This window comes from Heptranchias perlo, chromosome 3 (assembly GCF_035084215.1).
Source record: "Heptranchias perlo isolate sHepPer1 chromosome 3, sHepPer1.hap1, whole genome shotgun sequence".
Lineage (NCBI taxonomy): Eukaryota > Metazoa > Chordata > Chondrichthyes > Hexanchiformes > Hexanchidae > Heptranchias > Heptranchias perlo.
Genome location: NC_090327.1, coordinates 99,260,799 through 99,286,998, shown reverse-complemented (window position 1 = coordinate 99,286,998; position 26,200 = coordinate 99,260,799). Strand labels below are relative to the sequence as shown.

The 26,200-nt window shown below is 41.5% G+C and overlaps 1 protein-coding gene and 1 long non-coding RNA gene across 4 annotated transcripts in view; one reads left to right on the top strand and one right to left on the bottom strand.

Moving 5' to 3' along the window:
* The first annotated feature begins 1,044 nt into the window (after positions 1-1,044).
* Positions 1,045-16,457, top strand: LOC137318115 (uncharacterized). Its single transcript, XR_010961806.1, has 3 exons — positions 1,045-1,132; positions 10,097-10,176; positions 16,244-16,457. It is a non-coding gene; the product is annotated as an uncharacterized lncRNA (long non-coding RNA).
* Positions 12,073-26,200, bottom strand: part of fbxl2 (F-box and leucine-rich repeat protein 2) — a 180,942-nt gene continuing 166,814 nt past the window's right edge. For 2 of the 3 annotated variants that reach the window (XM_067981069.1, XM_067981083.1), the window contains 2 exons: positions 16,181-16,393; positions 12,073-13,382 (listed from right to left, as the gene is read on the bottom strand). In XM_067981069.1, coding sequence (XP_067837170.1) covers positions 13,275-13,382; positions 16,181-16,393 — 321 coding nt within the window. In that variant the 3' untranslated portion in view covers positions 12,073-13,274. The remainder of the gene's footprint in view (positions 13,383-16,180; positions 16,394-26,200) is intronic. The other variant, XM_067981076.1, reaches the window with a different exon arrangement.

Genomic DNA, 26,200 nt, shown 5'->3' with positions numbered 1-26,200 from the left:
GTAGGGGAGTCTATAACGAGGGGGCATAGATTTAAGGTGAGAGGGAAGAGATACAAAAGGGTCCAGAGGGGCAATTTTTTCACTCAAAGGGTGGTGAGTGTCTGGAACGAGCTGCCAGAGGCAGTAGTAGAGGCGGGTACAATTTTGTCTTTTAAAAAGCATTTGGACAGTTACATGGGTAAGATGGGTATAGAGGGATATGGGCCAAGTGCAGGCAATTGGGACTAGCTTAGTGGTATAAACTGGGCGACATGGACATGTTGGGCTGAAGGGCCTGTTTCCGTGTTGTAAACTTCTATGATTCTATTATGCTACACTGCCCAAGCTTCATTTCTTAAACTCCATAATAGGGGTGTTCCATAGATGTGAAGAAGCACAGGTTTAAAACCAAATGGTATTTTATGGCCCAGCTACAGAAAGACACAGCAGGCCCATGGAAAACAAGTTTGTCCTCATGCAGAATCCTTACAACTCCAGAAGAGCCCAGGTTGGTGACAGACTGCATCTCAAGGAAGCAGTCTCCTAAAGATGTTGCCCATGTAATTCTCCCATTGTAAAGACTACCTCCCTTTGGCTGTTCTTTTGAATGTTGACAGGGCTCTCCACCTCATTTCCATTTGAAACATTCACTTGGTTTGCACATTCTTTGACGATAGCTTTTCTGCAACTATTTACATGTTGAAATCTTAAAATTGTCTTAAAAGATAAAACACAAAAATTAAGGCTTTTACACAACGTATGAAGAGGTCCCAGGCCTTCACAAGAGTTGGCCATATTGGCTATCATAGAATCATAAGATGCTTATATATTGCACTAGTGCTCCCAAGCGTGGGTATCATGCAGACAGCTGCAAGCCAAATGTAAAAGTGCCAGGTCTCGCTAAAACCAGTGGCCTGGAAGACTTGCTAAAAACTGGTTTTCCTTATCCAACTGCCTTTTAAATCATGTTAAAGCCTCTGCCTTAATAGCTGCTTGTGATAAAGCACTCCATGTTCTAATATGTCTGTGTGAAAGCACTTGTAATTTCCCCCCTTTGTTCTTCCAGTGATAATTCTTCAAGCTTGGTATGTCCTTGTGTGACAGCCACACATATACATGCATTGTCCAGGAACAGCTTCAGCGATGTTTGCAGGTATTTATATTTTGTGTTTGTCTTGGCTGATAAATAATTGGTACTTGCTTCCCTTCCCCCCCCACCCCCCAGATCCTTCTGCTGCATCAGTCTAATCAGCCAAACGGCTTCAGCTGGTGCTGAGTGTGATCTCCAGGCAGCATTGATATAGTGTCCAGGAACGCTGACATTGAAATAACAGTTCAAATTGCTTTGAGTTTCAAGGTTTTGTCAACTTTTGAGAAATCTTACAGCCAAAATAACATTATATAGACACTTCTATTCCAAGAAATGTACATTAAAGGATGGTGTCTTTTTTTTGAATGTCTATGGCATTTCTGAGTTTTACCTGGGGTGGGGGGGGGGGCGGTGGAGAAGGAGCTGTTAATTTTGTGAAATATCTGGAGTTAAACTGGTTTACCCAATCACTAAGGTCTGAACTGTGAAGCATTGATGTCATCAGTTCCATTGAGATGGTTAGCCCAGGAACCAATTATACAACCAAGAGCATTGGTAAATGTAATCCTGAACAGGCTAGACTAGCATGTAGATAGTTGCTACTACATCTTCATGACTTGGAAATGGAATCATTTTGACAGGACTAAGTGGAATTGTAAACTGTTTATATACTTGAACCTGTCGTTATATACCAGGTTCAGTTAGTGTACATTGTGTGCATGTATGCCTGCATCAGTATCTTATACTTGAATATTAAGTGGATGGCAAGATGATATTCTTCATCAGCACTTCGGAGCAGATTATTGGCTGTGGTTCTGTAAGCAGCTGGATGTCCTCTCACCACCCTATACAGTTGGGAGATGAAGTGGCTGTCCAAGTAGCCTCTTTTTATGCTGATGTGTTCCTGGGGATGGTGGTGGTGAGTAGGTCTGTAAGAAAGTTAGCTAGTTTTTGTGGGTTTCCAAATTGCTGCTCAGCATGGTTAGATGCTGGGCGTGAATAGAAATTGTAGAAATGTGCCCTTCTGGCTGCAAACACTCAGGCATTCCTCTGTCCAAGATGCAGGTGGAGGGTGGCGATGTTATGGAAGCCACGCTTCATATGTCAAAAAGGGAAAATTCCTGTGCTACAGTTTTATCCATTTTAGCGTAAATGTTTTTAAGCATTGACTTAGGTGACTATCTTTCAAATGGTTGCCTTGGCTTTGGGATGGAGGAATAGCCAATACACAAAACTGATGAGAAATATCCACTGTCCATGAGAGATGCTGTCTACAGGATGCAAACAGGTTGATATATTATTTCAGCAGATTTGCATGAGTGATTTCTGTTGTAGCCAGGTATCAAAGTAGGAGACTGTTAACATCCAAGTGTTCGAAATGACCAGGCAAAAATCCATTTGATCTTGAGTGAGTGTGCTTCAACATCAAAACCAAACATACCGGGGAATTAGTTCAGCCCTGGGGTTTGCAGTTCCCTGTTCCCACTGACAATTTTAAGTGAGATGACAGACTTTGTGGAGTCATTATGCCACATAATGTTTCATAAGAAACTCAAGTTTAAAAACTACTGAAGAGAACTACTAACATTTTGGGCTTTTACTGTTTTAGATTAAGGTTAATCATTCTTATGTTCAAGGGTCTGGCAACTATGGGTGAAACAACTGTGTAAATTACTGATGCAGTTGGCGTCAGCCACAGTTTAGTAGTTGCACTCTCACCTCTGCGGCAGCTGGTCATGGGTTCGTCCCACTCCAGAGACTTGAGCACAAAATCTAGACTGACACTCCCAATGCAGTATTGTTAAACTGAGGCCCCCATCTGCCAGATGTAAAAGATGCCATGGCACTATTTTGAAGCACAAGGAACTTCTCCCTGGTGTCCTGGCCAACATTTATCCCTCAACCAACACCCAAAACAGATTATCTGGTTGTCAGCACATTGCTGTTTGAGGGACCTTGTGGCAAAGTGGTTGCCTCATTTCCTACATTACAACAGTGATTGCACATGAGAATTGGATATATACTTGGAAAGGAAAAATTTGCAAGGCTATGGGGAAGGAGTGGGGGGGGGGGGAAGTGGGGCTAATTGGATAGCTCTTTCAAAGAACTGGTACAGGTACAATGGCTGCCTTCTGTGCTGTATGATTCTGTAAATCAAGTATTGAACTCTTAGTTACTCGCTTCTGTGTAATTTTTTTCTTGTAAATAAATCTTAGTTTTAGCTTGAATGTGTCCATCTGACATTGATTCCCCACCTTTTGTAATGGATAGGAGAGCATACTAGGAAGTCCAACATGCATAGGATGCACATCTCATTTCAGAGGGGACTCTGCTTATGGAAACTGCCTTTTTGCTGTGAATTTTAACTTCTATTGCATCAACCCCTCTCTATTTCTTGTTTAAAATGCTGACTTTTCCTGACCAACAATTTTCTTATTCAGTATTTATTTCCAAACACAATAGAAGAAACTGGGAGAAGAAGTTAGGCTATGAAAGAGCCTTCAAAGAATGAGGATCAATGCAGACTGTAGCATCAGCTATCTCGAATAATCAGAAAAAGTTACTTTTGAGCTTTTGCCCATTCATTTAAGTCAAGCAAAATTCTTCATAGTTTGTTGAATGGCGTTTTAGGAGCTCACTCAATGAATTACATAGAAATGACAACACAGAAACAGGCCATTCGGCTCAAGGAGTCAGTGTTGATATTTATCCTCAACGTGAGCAGCGGTCCTGATCCTATGTGTCAACCCTGTTGCCATGTCCTTTTATTCCCCTTTCTGTCAAACACCTGGCTAACTTAGTCTTGAATGTGAAGAGTCTCTGCTTCAAATCACCAACTGTTAGAATACTTTACTTTAATACTACTCCCACTCAATCTCTTTTCTTTCATTTTAAAAATAATTTTAATACATATATGCCCAATATTCTCCAATTGTAGTTCATTTCTAACCTCATTATTTTAAAAAAAGTATATATTCTACAGTTGCCTTTTAAAAAAAAAAATCCCTTTGTTGAGCTACAGTCCTGTGCCAATTCCTTTTTCCACCCCAGCTAGCTCACTCATCTTTCTAAAATATGCCAATTCAAATCCACTCCTTACTTTTAAAATTTTAAGCCATTGATCATCCAATCTTGTTCCAATTTGTTGCCCATATTCTTACTTTTTCTATTTGGGCCATAAACCTGATCATATTATGGTCACTACTCCATTTTTACTTAACCATATTTAGCTCAACTGACTGATCATTTTGTTTCTCATAACTAGATCTAGCAATTTTCCTGTTGAAGGCATACGACTATACTGCTGGAGGAAAGTGTCCTGCACACATTTTAGGAATTCCATTCTTAAAGCTGCTTGCCTTTTGTTGTTCCATCTTCGATGCAAATTTGTAGCGAGTTCAAATTGGGATATTAGGTAATAAACCGCTCAAGATAAATTGCTATCCAGGTTACTCACTTAATCAGGAGACAATCCCTTCTCTCCTTCTGATCGTGCCATAGGATCTATTGTGGCTCAGGTAGGTATTAAACAGAACTTTAGTTTATCATATCCGAAAGAAAAAACACTCCCTCAATACTATATTGAAGTGTCTGATTATGTACTCAAGTCCTGGAAGTGGGGCTTGAACCCACAACCTTCTGATTCTGAGGCAAGTGTACTACCACCTGAGCAAAGCTGCCATGAAAACCTTTCAATTTCACGTTGTTGAAACTTCAAATACAAATGTGAAAAAGAAAACAAAAAAGGGTAAGCACTAGGAAACATTAATTTATGCATTAGGTCCAATGGCAAATGAAAAAATCTTTTGATCAGTAAATGGAAACCCCGAAATAACCTAGCACTGGTAGTGAACCAGTAGTCTGTTATGTATGGCTAGAGCAGCACAATTGAGTTGCAAACTTTCTTGTGTATGAGGACTATTGCTTTTGGCTTTCATGCTAGGTCAGTTGGCATAATTCCTGCCATTTTGCATCATAGCATCGCTGAAAGGAACGGCTGGGGTCAGTGGCATAAGCTTGTGACAGGTAGCACTTGCACCTTGCTGAAGATGTGCTAGGATTCTGGAATAATCGAAATGCCAACCCAGCTCTAATGTTAATACTTAGTTATTACATGAACTTTACATAAGTTCAAAATGATTGTACACTATGATTTTACATCCATACTGCATGTTGCTGATAAACTATTGTAATCACATGGAATGCACACTCTACACTTGCTGAAATACTTCAAAACAGCAAGAGTAAATCAGGTATAACTTGTTAATTTGTGGACCCTGCCTTATTCCCACTGACTTAACAAAAATCAAAATGCTGGAAATCTGGAAACACTTAGCAGGTCAGGTAACATCTGGCCAGAGAACACACAGTTGACATTTTGCATCCTGAACCTTTTCCCTTTGAAATTTGCTGCTTCCATGTAAGGACTAATCTCTAGCATTCATGCGTGCCTGGTCTTTGATTGATGAATGCACTTTGGTCAGACCGTTCATTTTTCCTGTGTATGCAAGAGTGAAACAGCACCAAGAATGCAAACAATTAAAGACAAGGCCATCAGACAAGGCCGTGAAACCTCATGCACCACCCTCCTCAACCCCTAAATAGTAAATATGTTACACTGGGTTGGGCATGGCATCTCTCATTTCACAATGAGTACAACACATGGAAAATTGTTAATTTAATGATGACTGGCTCCATTCAAGAAAGACTGCCTTGTCCTGTTTCATGTACAGCAAAACCTGTAAATTATGGAGATCTTAGGCACTGGCATCAGTTGTCCTTTTTGCAGGTGTCATTGTATGTACTGTAAAAATTTAGAATGGGGAGTTCTTTACCCAGCATTCATAGCAGCAGAGAACCCGCTCTATCCCTGGGATAGAGTTGTACAAACGTTCAATTCCAGAGATAAATGCGGTGTCTCTGCTGCGATGTATGCTGGGTAAAGAGCTTCCCCATCCCACAAAAGCTTTTTTTCACAAAACCCGCTGCCACCACATGCTGACCGGCATACAATGACCTCATGAGAATTTGGGGGCAGAAAAGAAGCAAGCTGCAAGAGGAACTGCTAAATAGTAAAAGTTCCAGATACAGTAGCTTTGCAACGGGATGTGTTCTTTGTTTTAAGTTGTAAAAAAGCTTGGTGCATTGAAGGCTGCCTGTAGTTCGTAATTTGCGAGTGTCTGTGGTTTCAGAGTGGCTCTTGTATATTTAACCATGCAAGTTATTTGGGTCTCACTCTGTCTTTTTTTGGAAATGTCCGTTTATACAGGTTTCACTGTGCTTTGAAGTCATTGCAATGTGATTCTAATACACATCTCTTCTCATTTGTTTTCCTGTAAATTATTAGCTTCCTCTATTTCTGCAGGCCATTTTATTTTTGTAAAATAAATTCATGTAGGAGACCTGGTTTATTTCATTTGGACCTGCTTGTGGTATTGACCTAATATTACCCTCCTGTGACATTGCTGTAAAGTGATAGGTAAGAAATTCTAGCCTCTGTCCATTAAAATGAATTGTAAACAATTTTACAACACCAAGTTATAGTCCAACGATTTTATTTTTAATCCCACAAGCTTTCGGGGGCTTTCCCCTTCCTCAGGCGGTGTGGAAGTGACAATTTCGAATCCTTCACATTTTAAGATCACAAAGCCTGGTGATTACTGCCCGTTGCCAAGGCAATCACAGTGAGCAGACAGAAAGGTGTCATCGAAAAGGCCACTGAATATACAACCCCCCCAAAAAAAGGAAAAAAAGAGACAGAACAAAGACAGTCAATGACCCGTTATATTAAAAACAGATAACATTTGTTCGCTGGTGGGGTTACGTGTCGTGTGACATGAACCCAAGATCCCGGTTGAGGCCGTCCTCATGGGTGCGGAACTTGGCTATTAATTTCTGCTCGACGATTTTGCGTTGTCGTGTGTCTCGAAGGCCGGTGGCTGAATGTCCATGACTGCTGAAGTGTTCCCCGACAGGGAGAGAACCCTCCTGTTTGGCGATTGTTGCGCGGTGTCCGTTCATCCGTTGTCACAGCGTCTGCATGGTCTCGCCAATGTACCATGCTCTGGGGCATCCTTTCCTGCAACGTATGAGGTAGACAACGTTGGCCAAGTCACAGGAGTATGAACCGTGTACCTGGTGGGTGGTGTCCTCTCGTGTGATGGTGGTATCTGTGTCGATGATCTGGCATGTCTTGCAGAGGTTACCGTGGCAGGGTCGTGGACGCTGTTCTCCTGAAGGCTGGGTAATTTGCTGCGAACGATGGTCTGTTTGAGGTTGGGTGGCTGTTTGAAGGCGAGTAGTGGAGGTGTGGGGATGGCCATAGCGAGGTGTTCGTCATCATTGACATGTTGAAGGCTGCGGAGAACATGACGTAGTTTCTCCGCTCCGGGGAAGTACTGGACGACGAAGGGTACTCTGTTGGTTGCGTCCCGTGTTAGTCTTCTGAGGAGGTCTACGCGATTTTTCGCTGTGGCCCGTCGGAACTGTCGATCGATGAGCCGAGCATCATATCCCGTTCTTACTAGGGCGTCTTTCGGCGTCTGTAGGTGTCCATCGCGTTCCTCCTCGTCTGAGCAGACCCTGTGTATTCGCAGGGCCTGTCCATAGGGGATGGCCTCTTTGACGTGGTTAGGGTGGAAGCCAACACACCCGGACGTCCTATCGTATCAGGCAATGGAACCCTGTGTGAGAACCTCTCTGGATACATCGAGGGCATCCTGAAACCCATCGTGCAGGGAACCCCCAGCTTCTGTCGCGACACTACAGACTTTCTACAAAAACTCAGTACCCACGGACCTGTTGAACCAGGAACACTTCTCACCACGATGGACGTCTCGGCACTATACACCAGTATCCCCCACGATGACAGCATCGCTGCGACAGCATCAATACTCAACACCAACAACAGCCAATCTCCAGACGCCATCCTACAACTCATCCGGGATCACAATGTCTTCACCTTCGATAACCAGTTCTTTACCCAAACACACGGAACAGCCATGGGGACCAAATTCGCACCCCAATACGCCAACATTTTCATGCACAAGTTCGAGCAGGACTTCTTCACTGCACAGGACCACCAACCAACACTATACACCAGATACATCGACGACATTTTCTTTCTATGGACCCACGGTGAGGAATCACTGAAGAGACTACACGATAACATCAACAAGTTCCATCCCACCATCAAGCTCACCATGGACTACTCCTCAGAATCAGTTTCTTTCTTGGACACACGAATCTCCATCAAAGACGGGCACCTCAGCACCTCACTCTACCGCAAGCCCACGGACAATCTCACAATGCTCCACTTTTCCAGCTTCCACCCTAACCACGTCAAAGAGGCCATCCCCTATGGACAGGCCCTGCGAATACACAGGGTCTGCTCAGACGAGGAGGAACGCGATGGACAACTACAGACGCCGAAAAACGCCCTAGTAAGAACGGGATATGATGCTCGACTCATCGATCGACAGTTCCGACGGGCCACAGCGAAAAATCGCGTAGACCTCCTCAGAAGACTAACACGGGACGCAACCAACAGAGTACCCTTCGTTGTCCAGTACTTCCCCGGAGCGGAGAAACTACGTCATGTTCTCCGCAGCCTTCAACATGTCATCAATGATGACGAACACCTCGCTATGGCCATCCCCACACCTCCACTACTCGCCTTCAAACAGCCACCCAACCTCAAACAGACCATCGTTCGCAGCAAATTACCCAGCCTTCAGGAGAACAGCGTCCACGACACCACACAACCCTGCCACGGTAACCTCTGCAAAACATGCCAGATCATCGACACAGATACCACCATCACACGCGAGGACACCACCCACCAGGTACACGGTTCATACTCCTGTGACTCGGCCAACGTTGTCTACCTCATACGTTGCAGGAAAGGATGCCCCAGAGCATGGTACATTGGCGAGACCGTGCAGACGCTGCGACAACGGATGAACGGACACCGCGCAACAATCGCCAAACAGGAGGGTTCTCTCCCTGTCGGGGAACACTTCAGCAGTCATGGACATTCAGCCACCGACCTTCGGGTAAACATACTCCAAGGCGGCCTTCGAGACACATGACAACGCAAAATCGTCGAGCAGAAATTAATAGCCAAGTTCCGCACCCATGAGGACGGCCTCAACCGGGATCTTGGGTTCATGTCACGCTACACGTAACCCCACCAGCGAACAAATGTTATCTGTTTTTAATATAACGGATCATTGACTGTCTTCGTTCTGTCTTTTTTTTTCCTTTTTTTTTGGGGGGTTGTATAGTCAGTGGCCTTTTAGATGACACCTTTCTGTCTGCTCACTGTGATTGCCTTGGCAACGGGCAGTAATCACCAGGCTTTGTTATGTGATCTTAAAATGCGAAGGATTCGAAATTGTCACTTCCACACCGCCTGAGGAAGGGGAAAGCCCCCGAAAGCTTGTGGGATTAAAAATAAAATCGTTGGACTATAACTTGGTGTTGTAAAATTGTTTGCAATTGTTAACCCCAGTCCATCACCGGCATCTCCACATCATTATTAAAATGAAGAGGCAGAAAATCTTGTCTACTGTCTTTTTGGAAGTTCAAATTGCAAAAGTCTTCAGCAGTATAGGGTTTGCTTACCTTCTGTGCTGCATAGAAGGCTGTGTTCTGGATTCCCTTCACTGTTCTTGAGGCAGAAGAGAAAATGTTGCAGGGATTTTGCACACAACTTTGCCTCGTCCATGAAGCAAATGGTTAGATTTTGAGCTTTAAACAGACACTCAATTCAATCCATAGCACAGAAGACCATATTTCTTTTTGTCTATTTAACCTTTACATACATTAGGATACCAACATAGCACAGAAAACTTGCTGGTTTACAGTTGGGAACACTAAAAGAGTCAGGAAGAGGTGGCATTGCACTGACTTTCATTGAATGCAGGCTGGAGATGTCTAACCAAATGTACCGCTTTCGGTTTCAGAATAAAATGAACAATGCTGAATATTGAGTTTGGATTGGTTAGATTTTGTGTTCTGCTTTAGGAGCAGCAAACTTCACTACCCTCCTCCCTTGGAAATGAACTTTATGTGCTGCTGCTGAATTGAAGAGACATGGTTATGAGGTGAGGAGGAATAAGACCAGAGAGGGATTTAAACACAAGGATAAGAATTTTCAATCTGAGGCATTGGGGTGTGGGGAGGCTGTTTGTACATGTCACAATATTAATTTAATTTCACAAGACCCATTCAGAAGTACATCCACACATCTGTATTGAAATATATTTAGTTAACAATATATGGTAAATGATTATTTAATTCCATGATAGTCTTTCATCAATCAACAAACTACAGTCTACATCTCAATAAACAAGTCTGTCCAAGAAATAAAAACAGAAAATACAGGTTAAGGTTTTGGGTATAGAGTTATTCAACCTGCAATATTTACCCATTTCCAGCATTTGTATTTATTTCAACGTTACAGTGTTTGCAATGCTTTCTCTTCATCTGTATTTCTAAGCTGGAATTTTGTAAGACTTGTGTTGCTCCAGGATTTGAAATCTACAACTCCAAGAGGACCAATACTCAAACATCACCTAGTCCTCACCCCATGTAATATTTAACTTTATACTAAAAATGGTGTAAGAACCGTGAACATTTTTTAAAAATTGCATCAGTGTGATATTTGTTCATAGACTGAATAAAGTGATGGCAGCCATGAGTTAAGAGGTAACTTTCAGTCTAGCCTGTGGTGAAGAACCTGGCCTGCCACAAGCACAGATTAGACTAATGTGATTTTCCGATCTGTACTCAGGTGGTTCTGTTACCTTGGCATGGGTAAGGCCTTGGAAAATTGACTCCAAGATCTGCATTTAGCATGTATTTAACCTCATGCTCTCCTATAACTATTCAATAAAACTCACTCCTGAGTTATGTGGATCACTTCACTTTTGGGAGCATTTATATGCTGCTCCCCGTTGTGTTTTCTGTGCGGCTCCAGAATTGCTGAAACTCTTGAGTATGGCACAGTGAAATGGTGACAGTAACACTTTCCCATCTAGTTGCTGTACCCCACTACAAAATAAAGTATTTTTTAAATGAAGCATATTCTGTAAGTGGTACAGTCGACAGTTATGTCATTTCCATTTGAGGTATAGTCATCTATTTTCACCAAGTTACTTCTAATAATTCTACATTGTCTAGTGAAAATTACTGACTAGTCATAAGCGTGGCTATGACAACACTGTTTTAGCCACATGCACTATGCACTTTAGTAGAAAACACTTACACTCGCAATACAGGTTAATGCACTTCACGTATATATTTACTTAACAAACATCTACCATTATTCAGTAACCATGGAAGTACTCACAATGATCAAAAAACACTCACACTGCTTTTCATTTTACCAACAAACACACAAAAAGGTTAAAATTCATATGCCTACACCATGCGAATATGAGTATTGAGAACACATGCCCAACAACAGTGCCTATTACTCATTTTTTAATCACTAATCAGAAATGCAATTAGCCACATCTGGATTCTCACTTAACCATGTGGCTGATAGCTAACTTATTGAACAACACGAATAATAAACCCAGTTACCAAAAATAAATCCTGTAAATCTAATTAGGTGCACAGAAACACTTGATTGAAAACCATATTGCTGCAATTATAGAAATTAATGAATACATAGCAATCTTAAAATTCATGATAGTTAATGATACAGTACAAGTTAAATTTTGTATTTTTGATTACATCATAGGAACTGGAATGTCACTCAGATACACTCATTCAATATTGATACCAAACCTATTATCCTGTGTCATTAAAACATTGTGGTTATTTGTTTAGCTGCCACACCCATAATTAAACTTTTTAAGAAAAGATTAACTGCACTCAGATTAAGTTATTGGTCCCCTTCAAGGTTATAATAAATTTAAATTTGGAATTCCATCAGGTTTGATGACTCTTGCTGAATTTCATCGTAGAGAAATGCCAGACAAGGAAACTGTAATTATCATTTTATTCCATTTTTTTAAAATTACATTAGTGGTATGATTGTAAAAGATTTACAGTAAAGTTATAAACACATTTGATCACGTTTTGTCAATTTATAACATTATTCATATTTTGCACATAAATTTTCTGTCTTTTCACCAGAAGATTTAAAACAAACTTCAATTTACCTGGGGGAAAAAAGACAATGAAATAAATTCTAATCTGATTCTGTCAGGTCTTAATGTGAATTTACTACTCCTGCTGTAGAAAGACTTGTAAAGTGCCCCTCTGCAAAAATGGACAGGAAACAAACATTCTCTGACCAGTGTGTACATACACACACATATATATATATATATTTTTTTTTTATTCTTAATCCCAAAATTACACCTTTACTGGGGTATGCAGATGGAGTTTTAAAATCATCTTTAATCCTAGAAACAATCATGCCTTATTCATATTCAGATCAAGTTAAATATCACAAGCCACTTTAGATACACAACAGATTATGTTTTCACAGAAAAGTACTACTGATTTGTATCCCGCTCAAACAAGATGTCCAGCACATGTAGTCATCAAATCAAGTAAAATGTACTGAAAATGTCTGTCCTAATGTAAAAAGTGCAGTTTCATTACTATATCAACCTAACTGTTGCCAAACAAAGATCTTTCCTTTAATATCACAGCTACATGTATAGAAATAAAAGAATGATCCCAAACTTTACACCTTTCAATAGGCTGATGCCTGGGGCCTATTAACCGATTTGGCGTTATCAGCTACATGCATATTCAAATGCCCGACACATTACAATGCAATTGGTTAGTCAAGCAGTCTGCACCATTACTGAACACTGAATTCATCACATTATGGTCATCACTTTGAAGGTAACGGGGAAGTGGGGGGGGGGGGGGCGGGGAAATGAGGGGAAGGATGTAGGATTTGTATTGGACTATTGGACTTTAAATGGAAGCATTACCAATGTGGATGGGGTTTTATTCTATAATTAAAGACCCCAAACCTTCCTTTTTAACTCTTGGTCCAAATTTAGACCTTCTTTCTCCATTATCCTTGCTATTTTCAGTAAGATTGACTTGGAGTTAGGTAATCAGGCTGTGTAGTGATTTCTCCCAAAAGCTTTACCCCAATTAGGAGTCTCAAGATCACCAGTGCAGGAACAACTCACTTTAACACAGTATTTCTTTAACTCAAAGCCTCATGTCAGAGGATGATGCAGCATCTGCAGAGCCGCTGTCCGCTGCCACCCACTGAAGGTGGAGGGGTAACTGGGGCGAAGTAAGCATGAACCTTAATGTCTGGTAGATGGGCCTAGAAAGAGTAAAGAGAGAACAAAACATTTTCAGTGTTTCATTCAGTTTGTTTCTTCATTACAAAAGTTTAAGTTTAAAGGCACAATCAGAAATTCCAACCTTTGATTCATCCTTGCAATGTCAAGGAATACCAATTCACACTAGAAATCTGAAGCATCAGTCTCCAGATGACAAGATGCCAGAATCAAGAATCTGGCTGTGCATACAAGGTTTTTAAATTACATAGAACTAGCAATATATTGTAACGTGACAATGTAAAGAAAACAAACACAGCAAAATGATTTTTGCAGCAACAAGGAAAAATTTGGAATCTAGTACTTCGAGTTTATGAACCTATGTTTTGCACTGTAATGAAATAATGCAGAGGGTCTCCGCACTGGAAAAGGAAACTGGGGTTGGATGAGCTGCGTAAGGATGTACGAAGGAATTACAAATGGTTGACAAAAAAGGTGCTGCTCATGTGGAAAAAAAAAAGTACAAAAGGTGCACAACACTGATGGAAAGTATAAAAGGGAAGATAAAGATTAATATGAAAGAGCAAGCTAAGAAACAGTCAAATCACACACTGGTTATCTTTTCTGCAGTTGCCCTTCCACATTCCCGAGCACACTCTTGTGGCTTTTCTCAATCACATTTGTACTTTTCTTTCCCTCTCAAATCCTTGCTTCCTCTTGTACTTGCATCCTCTTGATCTCATGTGTCTTCTGTAGGGTTTTTTCTCACCTTCTGAACAAATACTTTTTCTGTTGCATTGATTTTCTCTCTCCATTTTTTTCTCCACAGAAATATGCCACAGCTCTTTAAAACACATCCATTCCATAGAGTTGACATGCTCCCTGCTTCAAACTCTAACTCCAGTAGTGCATTCCACAGTCTCACAACCGTCTGTGTAAAACAGTTTTTCCTGTTCTCTATCCTATTTGAGTAATATCTATGTCCCCTTGTTTAGTCCCACCAATCAGTGGAAACAGTCTATTTCTATCTACTCTGCCCATCGCTTCATAATTTTAAACACTTCTAACAAAAACTGCCAATTTTTCAACTTTGTATTTGTATTTTCTCATCAGACAGCATCCCACTGAATCTAAACTGTATCATCGCTATTGCCTGAACATCTTTCCTATAATGTGAACCCCAAAACTGCACACATCTGTGGTCTTACTAAGGTTTGATATAGATTCACCATTACACCTCGACTTTCATATTATATATCTAGTCATAAAACTCAGTATTCCATTAGTTCTCTTTATAGCCGTATCCATTTGAGGTTCTGCTTTTAAATGTCTTGTGAATCTGAACCCCCAAATCCCAGCTTTCCCCCCTTATTTTAGTTATTTTTAACTAAAATGTACCACCTCATGTTTACTGACATGGCATTCTATCTGCCACTGTTTTGTCCATTCCATCAATATTTCCCTGCAACTTCCTTTCATTCTCAGCATTATTTACAATACCTCATACCCTCCCCCAAATCCAAATCCTTAATCTGCTCTAGTTGCCTCCTGTGTGCACTTTATCAAAGGTTTTCTGAAATTCCATGTACACCACATCCACTGCATTTTCCCATCCACCACATCTGTCACATCAAAGAACTCCATCAGATTTGTCAAGCATGATCTTCCTTTCTAAAATCTGTGTTGGCTGGGTGGCAGGCAGGATACCAGGAAGTTTTATTTAAATGAGGCCCACATCAGTGTTCACCTCCTGCGCACCTTTCCCGCAATTCTCTCCCCCACCCACCCCATAAGAATTGAGGCCAATGAGTTAAAACATAATCACTGAAAATGTGTTTTGAAGTGCTGAAAAAAATGTAAACATCTCTCTATTTAGGCCTACATTTTCCAGCTCCATATCTGTGCATAAAAAAGCAGAAATTTATTATAGAAATAGGTATTGTTGGTTTTCTGTTAAAAGCAATGTACAAGAGTTGGTGTTAAGTTGCAAAAAGTCTCATCTATGTTTTGTCAGTCTTCCTACACAGCACGTAATAAAATGTCTAGACTTCAGAATTCAGCATTTACAAAAGTGAGTACAGATAAGTTTATTTTTTTCACTGTGATCTAACTCAACCAGAATCCCTTCACTTTCTCCCCTCTATTTGTGATGAGCCTCGTCCATGGGTAACTTCAGAGAAGTAGTATTCATGGAGTATTTAACTACAGACAATATCGCTGCTGAGTCTAATTCTCTCCTCACCTAAAGTCTACACAAGCATGACATAAGACCATAAGACATAGGAGCAGGAGTAGGCCATTCGGCCCCTCAAGCCTGCTCCGCCATCTACCCTATCAAGTCCCCTCAGAATCTTGTATGTTTCAATAAGATCTCCTCTCATTCTTCTAAACTCCAATGAGTATAGACCCAACCTGTTCAATCTTTCCTCATAAGACAACCCTTCCATACCTGGAATCAACCTAGTGAACCTTCTCTGAACTGCCTCCAATGCAAGTATGTCCTTCCTTAAATAAGGGCACCAGAACTGTACGCAGTACTCCAGGTATGGTCTCACCAGCACCCTGTACATACTGCTAGCAAGGATCACTGGATAGTAATGCAAAGCAGCTAATTTTGTTTTCCCTGTTTCAGTTCAGTTAATGTAGTCAGACGCTTTCTGTTGCCCTGCTCAGATCAGCTAACTTGGGCCAGATAGACATCAAACCTAGGACATTCCTGGTCTATATGCTTTAGTACCATACCAAGTGTTGCACTTAGCCCTCAGCCCAACCAACAGGCTTCAATTTTTGTTTCTTATAGACACTGCTAGCCGAAAATAAAGCTGAGCCAGTCGTTCTTTACCCTTATTCTCTTGATTCCTGCCCGAGTGACTTGCTGACAGTCGTATAATTCTATTCTCTCCAGGTTGTGACAGCTCTTCAGATGTTCAAGTGTCACATCGGTGATGAGGGGACAGTTGTCTAGTTCTACAACTTGAAGTCTTTCATGGCCACATGGACTGTTGCTTAGGTGACGGATACCGTCGTCTGTAATCAGTTCACAGTGAGATAAACTCTGCAAGACAAAAACAACAACTGAAAATATGTGTTTCATGTTATTAAAATAATCTGGATCATCAGCAACATTTATATTTTCTTGGTTTGCATATTCTACACTGCAAAGGAATATTTACTTACTGCTGAAGGTGTCTCTTCACAACCTTATTCAGAAATCCTTATCTTTAGACCCGAGGGGGATTTTTCACCCAAACCCAGAGGTAGGAGGCAAAAAAATTAAAATTCATAGGGGAAACCATTGTTGGGTCTTACCTATAATCCCTAGCTCCTCCCTTGTGCACCAGTCAAGAATACTCCTGTAGTAGCTGAACCAGAGAGACCTGGATGAGATAGAAGTAAAGGCAAAGAAACCAGTCCAGCTATAAAGGCAAAGAAAGTAGTCCGGCTAACTGTAGTAAAGGATCAGGAATGAGATTGTACAGATTAGTGATGGGGAATACCCTGAGAAACACCTCTACTGGGTATATAAATGTTGCTTTTCATTTGCATTCCCTTTTAATTAATCTTTCCTATTCCTACAGCCTGGGCTAGATGTAAAAAATAGCAGGTAGCCTAAACCCAGCAGTGGTTGGTAGTTAGCAACATGCAAAAAATACATCCCATCTCCCAAAAGCTACATCAGGCCAAACCTGGAAATCCAGTATTTAGGACTCAAGCAGAATGCTTGCAAAGCCTACTTTCCACAACAACAACTTGCATTTATATAGCACCTTTAACATAGAAAAGTGCCCCAACTAGCTTCACTGAGGCATAATCAGAAACAGCACAAAGGCATAAAGTTGTATGCTATAGTCCTAGGAAGGCCTTCTGCCCATGTGAAAAAGTGTTCATGAAATTCTTGGGAGTGAATTTTCACTAGGGGATCAGTTTGATAGTTAACTTGTCAAGGACGTCTATATGTATCCAGTTCTACAGGTTTATGGTTCTATCAGTAAGAAGCAACAAATGAGTCAAGGCCATGGTGCAGCAACCATTGAATATTAAGTCTTGTGAGCCACACGATCAAGAATCTCCTGAAGGTGATGCTTGAACTAGTATGGAAAAAGACTGACAAAAATTAGGGAAGAGAAAAATAGTTTCCACAAAGGAAAGGGAACTATAGAAAACATCTCCTGTTTACAAAATATACAAGCAAGCAACAGAAGCTCAGCACAACATCTATCTATCTAACTTCATTGATTATGAAAAGGCATTTGATAAGGGCCCAGAATTTGCTGTCAAAATAACGGTGAGGTTAATGGCGCTCGCCATTATTTATGTGCAAATGCTACAGCAACTTCAGGCAAAGGCAGATGCGCAGTTAAATGTGGAAACCCAAAAGTTGCTGTCCGACGTGCATTGCTCTGCTGTTACCTTCGAGAAAACAGCATCTCGCTGTCTGCCTCACCGTTGAAATGCGTTAAACAGTGTGAAGCTCCTGTATTTGTGCGGTAGTTACGAACTAAACTCGCGACAGGAAGTTAAGTCTTGTCCTTTTCAGTCTAAGTACCCTTTTAACGACATGATAAGTGTTAATTACTGCCAGTCAACCTCTATGGCACTGAAAATTAACTATTACAAGTGTGGAGTCTCATTCCTTCAGGTTTTAATTGTTGGAGATTTTTTTTAATTAAATTTTTTAAAAAACTTTTCCTTTCTCTTTTTTCTCTCTCTCTTAAGCCAGTCTTTCTTTCCCTCTCTTTATTTCTCTTTCTGTACCTGATCTGATGTGGAGATGCCGGTGATGGACTGGGGTTGACAACTGTAAACAATTTTACAACACCAAGTTATAGTCCAACAATTTTATTTTAAAATTCACAAGCTTTCGGAGGCTTCCTCCTTCCTCAGGTGAATGTCAAGAAATCCTCGAACCTCTCGCATTTATAAATCATAGAACAATACCTGGCGATTACAGATAGTCTTTTCAAGGACTTCTTCACTGCACAGGACCTCCAACCAACGCTATACACCAGATACATCGACGACATTTTCTTTCTATGGACCCACGGCGAAGAATCACTAAAAAGAGCCTACACGATAACAACAAGTTCCATCCCACCATGAAGCTCACCATGGACTACTCAATCAGTTTCTTTCTTGGACACACGAATCTCCATCAAAGACGGGCACCTCAGCACCTCACTCTACCGCAAGCCCACGGACAACCTCACGATGCTCCACTTTTCCAGCTTCCACCCTAACCACGTCAAAGAGGCCATCCCCTATGGACAGGCCCTGCGAATACACAGGGTCTGCTCAGACGAGGAGGAATGCGATAGACACCTACAGACGCTGAAAGACGCCCTAGTAAGAACGGGATATGACGCTCGACTCATCGATCGACAGTTCCGACGGGCCACAGTGAAAAATCGCATAGACCTCCTCAGAAGACTAACACGGGACGCAACCAACAGAGTACCCTTCGTCGTCCAGTACTTCCCCGGAGCGGAGAAACTACGCCATGTTCTCCGCAGCCTTCAACATGTCATCAATGACTACGAACATCTCGCTATGGCCATCCCCACACCTCCACTACTCGCCTTTAAACAGCCACCCAGCCTCGAACAGACCATCGTTCGCAGCAAATTGCCCAGCTTTCGGGGGAGCAGCGTCCACGGTGCCACACGGCCCTGCCATGGTAACCTCTGCAAGACATGCCAGATCATCGACACAGATACCACCATCACACGAGAGGACACCACCCACCAGGTGCATGGTTCATGCTCCTGTGGCTCGGCCAACATTGTCTGCCTTGTACGTTGCAGGAAAGGATGCCCCAAAGCATGGTACATTGGCGAGACCATGCAGACGCTACGACAACGGATGAACGGACACCGCGCAGCAGTCGCCAGACGGGAAGGTTCCGTCCCGGTCGGGGAATGCTTCGGCAGTCAGGGACGTTCAGCCACCGACCTTCGGGTGGGCGTGCTCCAAGGCGGCCTTCGAGACACACGACAACGCAAAATCGTCGAGCAGAAATTGGTGGCCGGGTTCCACACCCATGAGGACGGCCTCAACCGGGATCTTGGGTTCATGTCACGCTACACGTTACCCCACCAGCGAACAAAAATTTTCTGTTTTTAATATAACGGGTCAATTGCTGTCTTTTCCTTCCGGATGTTTCTACCTCTCTTTTTTTTGTTCTGGCCGTTTGTATATTCGGTGGCCCTGTAGGTAACACCTATCTGTCTGAACACTTTGGTTGCCTTGGCTACGGGCAGTTGAAAAGACTATCTGTAATCGCCAGGTATTGTTCTGTGATTTATAAATGCGAGAGGTTCGAGGATTTCTTGACATTCACCTGAGGAAGGAGGAAGCCTCCGAAAGCTTGTGAATTTTAAAATAAAATTGTTGGACTATAACTTGGTGTTGTAAAATTGTTTACAATTGTACCTGATCTGACATTGAATTCACCCACTCTAATTTACACTTCCTTCTAAGTCCTTGTGCTGTTAATTTCACAATCCTTCAATCTGATTGGTTAAGGAGATACACAGTTGCTAGCCCTGTTCACTCAGATCCCAGATGCCCAATTTATCTCCATCTCACACATCTAGCAACTGGCAGCGCAAAATATCAAGATTAAACGGGCAAGAGCAAGTCTAACTAACGGTGGACGCCATGCGTTCATTGGCTACAGTAAATTCTGGTGCAAGATATCTGAATCATCCTATAACTATAAGGGAAGCAGCAGCATGCACAAGTCAGGAGGTTGTGGGTTCAAGCCTCATGTCAGAATTGAGCACATAATCTAGGCTGACACTTCAGTGCAGTACTGAGGGAGTACTGCACTGTCAGAAGTACTGATGAGAAGTTAAACTGAACTCCATCTGCCAATTCAGGTGGACTTACATGGTACTATTCAAAATAAGAGCAGGGAGTTTCCCTGGTGTCCGGGGCAAAAATTTTCTTTCGAACAACAGCACCAAAGGCAGTTTAACTGGTCAAAACTGCAAGTTTTTTCTTTTACTCAACCATAGGATAGATAATGGTGTAATGTAGGACGAGACAAGGATACATACTTTCCCCATCCTGTGCAACATTTGGTGAGACATTGATGGAACCCACAACCTCCTGACTTGTGGTGAATAGAAGGCTACAGAGCATCTAATGATGATGTGGTGAATATTAAAGAGTCAGCAGGAGGCTTACAGTAGATGGTCCAACCAATAAGTTTAGAAGATGGGCCAAAAATCAAGAAAATGAAAACAATGGTTGGCATCAAACTAAACTGAAGTAGCGATGGAACAGCGCAAACTACAAGTTGATAGCATTCCGATTGAAAACGTTGACCGATTTGCAGACTTCACCAGTAAGAACAAAATCAGGACAGTAATTGTTTTAGCATAGTTATGGACTAGGATAAAGATAGAACAGGAGTTAAAGTTCTCAACTGGGGAAAAGCCAATTTTACTAAGCTAAGAAGTGATTTAGCAAAAGTGGACCGGAAACAGGTACTTGAAGGTAAATCAATGTCAGAGCAGTGGGAGGCATTCAAGGGGAAGATTCAAGGGTTGTAGAGTAAACAAAAAAAAGGGTGGGGCTGCCAAATCTAGAGCCCCCTGGATGTCAAGGACCATACAGGGTAAAATAAGACAAGACAGAAAAAGAAAGCTTATGTCAGACACAGAGAACTCAATATTACAGAAAGCCTAGAGGAGTATAAAAAGTGCAGGGGTGAAATTAAAATGGAAATTAGGAAAGAAAAGAGAGGGCATGAAAAAATATTGGCAAGTAAAATCAAGGAAAACCCAAAGATGTTTTATAAATACATTAAGAGCAAGAGGATAACTAAGGAAAGAGTAGGGCATATTAGAGACCAAAAAGTTAACCTATATGTGGAGGCAGATGTTGGAATGGTTCTTAATGAATATTTTGCGTCTGTCTTCACAAAAGAGAGGGACGATGCAGACATTGTAGTTGAGGAGGAGGAGTGTGAAATATTGGATGGGATAAACTTAGTGAGAGAGGAAGTATTAAGGGGACTTGCATCTTTGAAAGTAGATAGATCACCAGGGCCGGATGAAATGTATCCCAGGCTGTTAAAAGAAGCAAGGGAGGGAATAGCGGAGGTTCTGACCGTCATTTTCCAATCCTCACTGGATACAGGCATGGTGCCGGAGGATTGGAGGACTGCTAACGTTGTACTATTGTTTAAAAAGGGAGCAAGGGATAGACGAGTAATTACAGGCCAGTTAGTCTAAACTTGGTGGGCAAATTATTGGAATGAATTCTGAGGGACAGGATAAACAGTCACTTAGAAAGGCACGGACTAATCAAGGACAATCAGCATGGATTTGTTAAGGGAAGGTCGCGTCTGGCTAACTTGATTGAACTTTGAGGAGGTAACAAGGAGGGTAGTGCTTTTGATGTAGTCTACATGGATTTTAGCAAGGCTTTTGACAAGGTCCCACATGGCAGAATGGTCAAAAAAGTACAAACCCATGGGATCCAAGGGAAAGTAGCAAGTTGGATCAAAAATTGGCTCAGTGGCAGGAAGCAAAGGGTAATGGTCTACACGAGTGTTTGTGTGACTGGAAGGATGTTTCCAGTGGGGTTCCGCAGGGCTCAGTACTAGATCCCTTGCTTTTTGTGATATATATTAATGATTTGGACTTAAACATAGGGGGCATGACTAAGAAGTTTGCAGATGATACAAAAAGTGGCCATGTGGTTGATAGTGAGGAGGAAAGCTGCAGACTGCAGGAAAATACCAATGGACTGGTCAGGAGGGCAGAAAAGTGGCAAATGGAATTCAATCTGGAGAAGTGTGAGGTAATGCATTTGGGGAGGGCAAACAAGGCAAGGGAATACACAATAAATGGAAGGATACTGAGCGGTGTGTAGAGGAAGTGAGGGGCCTTGGAGTGCATGTCCACAGATCCCTGAAGGTAGCAGGACAGGTAGATAAGGTGATTAAGGAGGCATAGAATATAAGAGTAGGGAGGTTATGCTGGAACTGTATAAAACACTGGTTAGGCCACAGCTTGAGTACTGTGTACAGTTCTGGTCACCACGTTACAGGAAGGATGTAATTGCACTGGAGATTTACGAGGATGTTGCCAGGACTGGAGAATTTTAGCTATGAGGAAAGATTGGATAGGCTGGGGTTGTTGTCCTTGGAACAGAGGAGGCTGAGGGGTGATTTAATTGTGGTGTACAAAATTATGAGGGGTCTAGATAGAGTGGATAAGAAGGACCTATTTCCCTTAGCAGAGGCGTCCAATAACCAGAGGGCATAGATTTAAAGTAATTGGTAGAAGGATTAGAGGGGAGCTGAGGAAAAATGTTTTCACCCAGAGGGTGGTAGGGGTCTGGAACTCACTGCCTGAAAGGGTGGTAGAGGCAGAAATTCTCAACTTATTTAAAAAGTACCTGGATGCACACCTGAAGTGCCATGACCTACAAGGCTATAGACCATGTGCTGGAAAGTGGGATTAGGCTTGGTGGCTCATTTTCGGCCGGCGGGGACACAATGGGCCGAATGGCCTCCTTCTGTGCCATAAATTTTCTATGATTGTATGAAGAAATGAATAGTTTAACAAGTCAACTGACAGTTTAATCTGACAAGGTCCCACAAGGCAGACTGGTCAAAAAAGTACAAACCCATGGGATCCAAGGGAAAGTGGCAAGTTGGATCAAAAATTGATCTGACAGGACACATTAAGATGAAATGCTATGTTTAATTAATAACTTTATATGGGTGTGAAATCCGGATCCTGCATACAGCACCATGTAGAAGACTGAAATGGTCTGAAATGTGGATTTTTACACAGCTCAAATGAGGATTGGTATTGCGAACATATCATTTGAGAATCGAAGGGCAGGTAATGTGCGAATTGTTAATAGAATAATGGAAGGAAAGGCAGCGACCCAGATGGGGAGGGTCACTCAGATTAGTAAACTGGCTTGGGATCCAGAGATATTCAATATTAAGGCCACTAGTCTCCAGATTGACGATAGCAATTGACGAAGAGTCGTCGCAGGGAGAGGAAAATGTACAGTTGATCTTCCTTTCATCCCCATTCTTGGAAGTGCAAGAAGTGCATTTACAGACATTATCCTATTAAACTAATGGAAAGGAACTGGTCACTATACACATAGGGAGAAGAACCCAAATCCGCAGAAGACGTGGAGCTCTGCCTTCTTAGACATAAATAACTTCAGGAAGTCTTTCCCTGAAGATTGTTAAAGGTTTCCCGTATGGAAACTATAAAGCTTTAAATAGTATTCAATTTCCCCATGAAGCGAGTGCAAATGGACACTGAAAGGCAATAAAGATCAGCATCTCTTATTCTAAATACAGTGAGCGATAGCAGGGCTCCAAAATCTGTTGATGCATTTACCAAGCAGGTAATACAAAGATTTTATAGCAAGTTTTTTGGGAGGCATTGCTTACTGATGCAATCAGCACAGGTTATAAGCAACTTCCAGGTTGCAGGAGCACTAATGTATTACTGTCACAAGTAAAGTAACCACTTAATGTAACAGGAATACTTTGTGAAAGTTCAAATGTGGGAGAATAAATCCGACATCTGTGGATTCAGTGTCCGTGTATGGATGGTGTATACCACAGAATGCCATTGCTGCCTGTGTTTTCACACTTAGTTGAATGAACTGACCCAGAGTGCCAGCCATTGAGGGGGTTTTATCAAAGATGTGGGAGGGATCCAAACAACAGAGGCCTTCTGCAAGAAATGGAAAAATAACTCCCATAGCAAGGCACCTGCCACTGCCAGGTCCCCTACTATGGCATGTTCAGAGATGACAGGTTTAGGGCTAATATTCCTAGTGAGCTACTGCAAATCCTTCAAAGGTGAAGGAAAGTATATGCAGATACTTTTGGTTTAATTTCCCCTCTTTTGACAGAAGAAAACAACTCTTACAGTTCAAATTTATTTACAAGAACACAATTTTTTATTGCTGCCAAGGAAGCCCTAGGATCCCTCCATGTTAGGCCAGTCCAGCAGCATTAATTATAGGGAATGTCCTGGAGTGACTTCACTGCAAACAGTAAAGTGGGCGGGGGGGGGGGGGGGGGGCGCGCAGAGAAGAGTTGCAATTTCAAACCAGCCTGAGAGCTGGACCATTATGAGCTGACCACAGGAAACCATGGTACAGGTGGAGGTGCAGATTTCCCAGCATCTTGGGAGCAGCTTTCATACCAGTTCAAAGGCGTGGCCCCTATTTGAAACAGAACTGCTCAAAGACTCAGACATTCTCCCTAGACCTCTCTTCCCCATTAACAATTTGTACAGATTGGTACATTCACAAACTAAATTAGTGAACCTAAATTTGTAGGAGGATCCAGACCTTCAGGTACTTTAGGAAAGACTTAGAAAAGCCTATGTTACCTAGCAATGTAAGGCAGGCTATACTGACTGAGGGCAAGGACACTGCATGTTACAAAGGACAGAAAGACGTGAAAGGATGCTAGTTGCCCAATTCTCTCTGGATGTGGAAGGCTGTGAGGTTGGAGGATGCTGGCTCTGATGGTTTTCCTGTAAAGCAGATACATCCAAGTATGGAGCTGCATTTGAGGTCAAATTTAAATCTTCCCAATAGTGAGGTCCTCTGAAAATGCAGCATTAGAAGAGTTTCAAAAACACGGCAAATCTCCCGAGAAAACAAGGATTGGTGAGCAAAAAACCTGCTGTGAATTATGGGTAAAAACCAGCATCATCCCATTGAATTTTAATTGGTTTCTGTTTGCAGGCTTGGGTGCACTATCCACCTGGGATACAGAAAGGATTAGTGAAGAGGAAATATAGAAAAGTCATATACAGAATATTTACTATGATTGTAAGATCTCTCATAATAATTCTAACCTTAAATGGTTACAATTGCAAAATAGCATCTTGAAAACACTGGAAGTACAAGAGTCAATAGCTGCATTGTTCAATTCCAAAAGAAATTATAGGCATAGAATTTCAAACTCTAACAGTAAATAACACAAAAATTGTTATATAAAAATGGTATAATGACTCAGTTGGGATGTAGTTACACATTTTTTTGTCTTTTAAAACAATGAGAATTAAAAAAAATATTTTCTGCATTGCCAACAAAAAGTTTGTGCCATGTGAAGAAGCAAATTTTTTTTTAAGTTCTTAGATTTACAGTCCAAAGATATATAACACATACAGTTAATCTTCACACTAGAGTCGAAAGCCATTTGTAACCAAAAGCTTAAATTACCAAATTAGTTTTCTCTCTATATTAATGACTTTCATTGCATCTTTGTGCGAATAACATCATTGGGTACATTTCTGTTGCAGTGAAATGTTTTGGTTACATTTCAATTATAATCCTATAATGAAAGAATTCCAGAAACAGCATCCACCTTATAGAATCTTCATTCTTCAAATAAATCCAACAGCTGCCTGTACCATAGGATTAGCCCAGGAGTCAATTGGGAAAGATCACAAGGATAGAGTTCCTTTAAAGTGCTTAACTAATGAGGAGACCTGCTTTATTACTATCAATTGGTTATTAGAATTAAACGGCAATTTGCAAACTCATACATCAAAAAGGTGCAAGAATGAGACCGTGGTATATTTCCCATGATTTAAATTAATTGCTTCAAACAGTTCTGAGATTTCACCTCTAATTATGAGTGAAAAAGCAAGTGCATCCATTTCTTCATTTTGAACCACCTTTTTAAAATATTGTATTATTGCAGCAAGGGAACAAATAGAAGAGATTCCTCCATTTTGTTACAAAATTACTGCCTAATTTACACTAGCCATAGGTCCAGTAGCAGATTCATACTATTACACCACTACATACAAGACCACTGACAGCCACATACATGGAAAGTTGTGGTCAG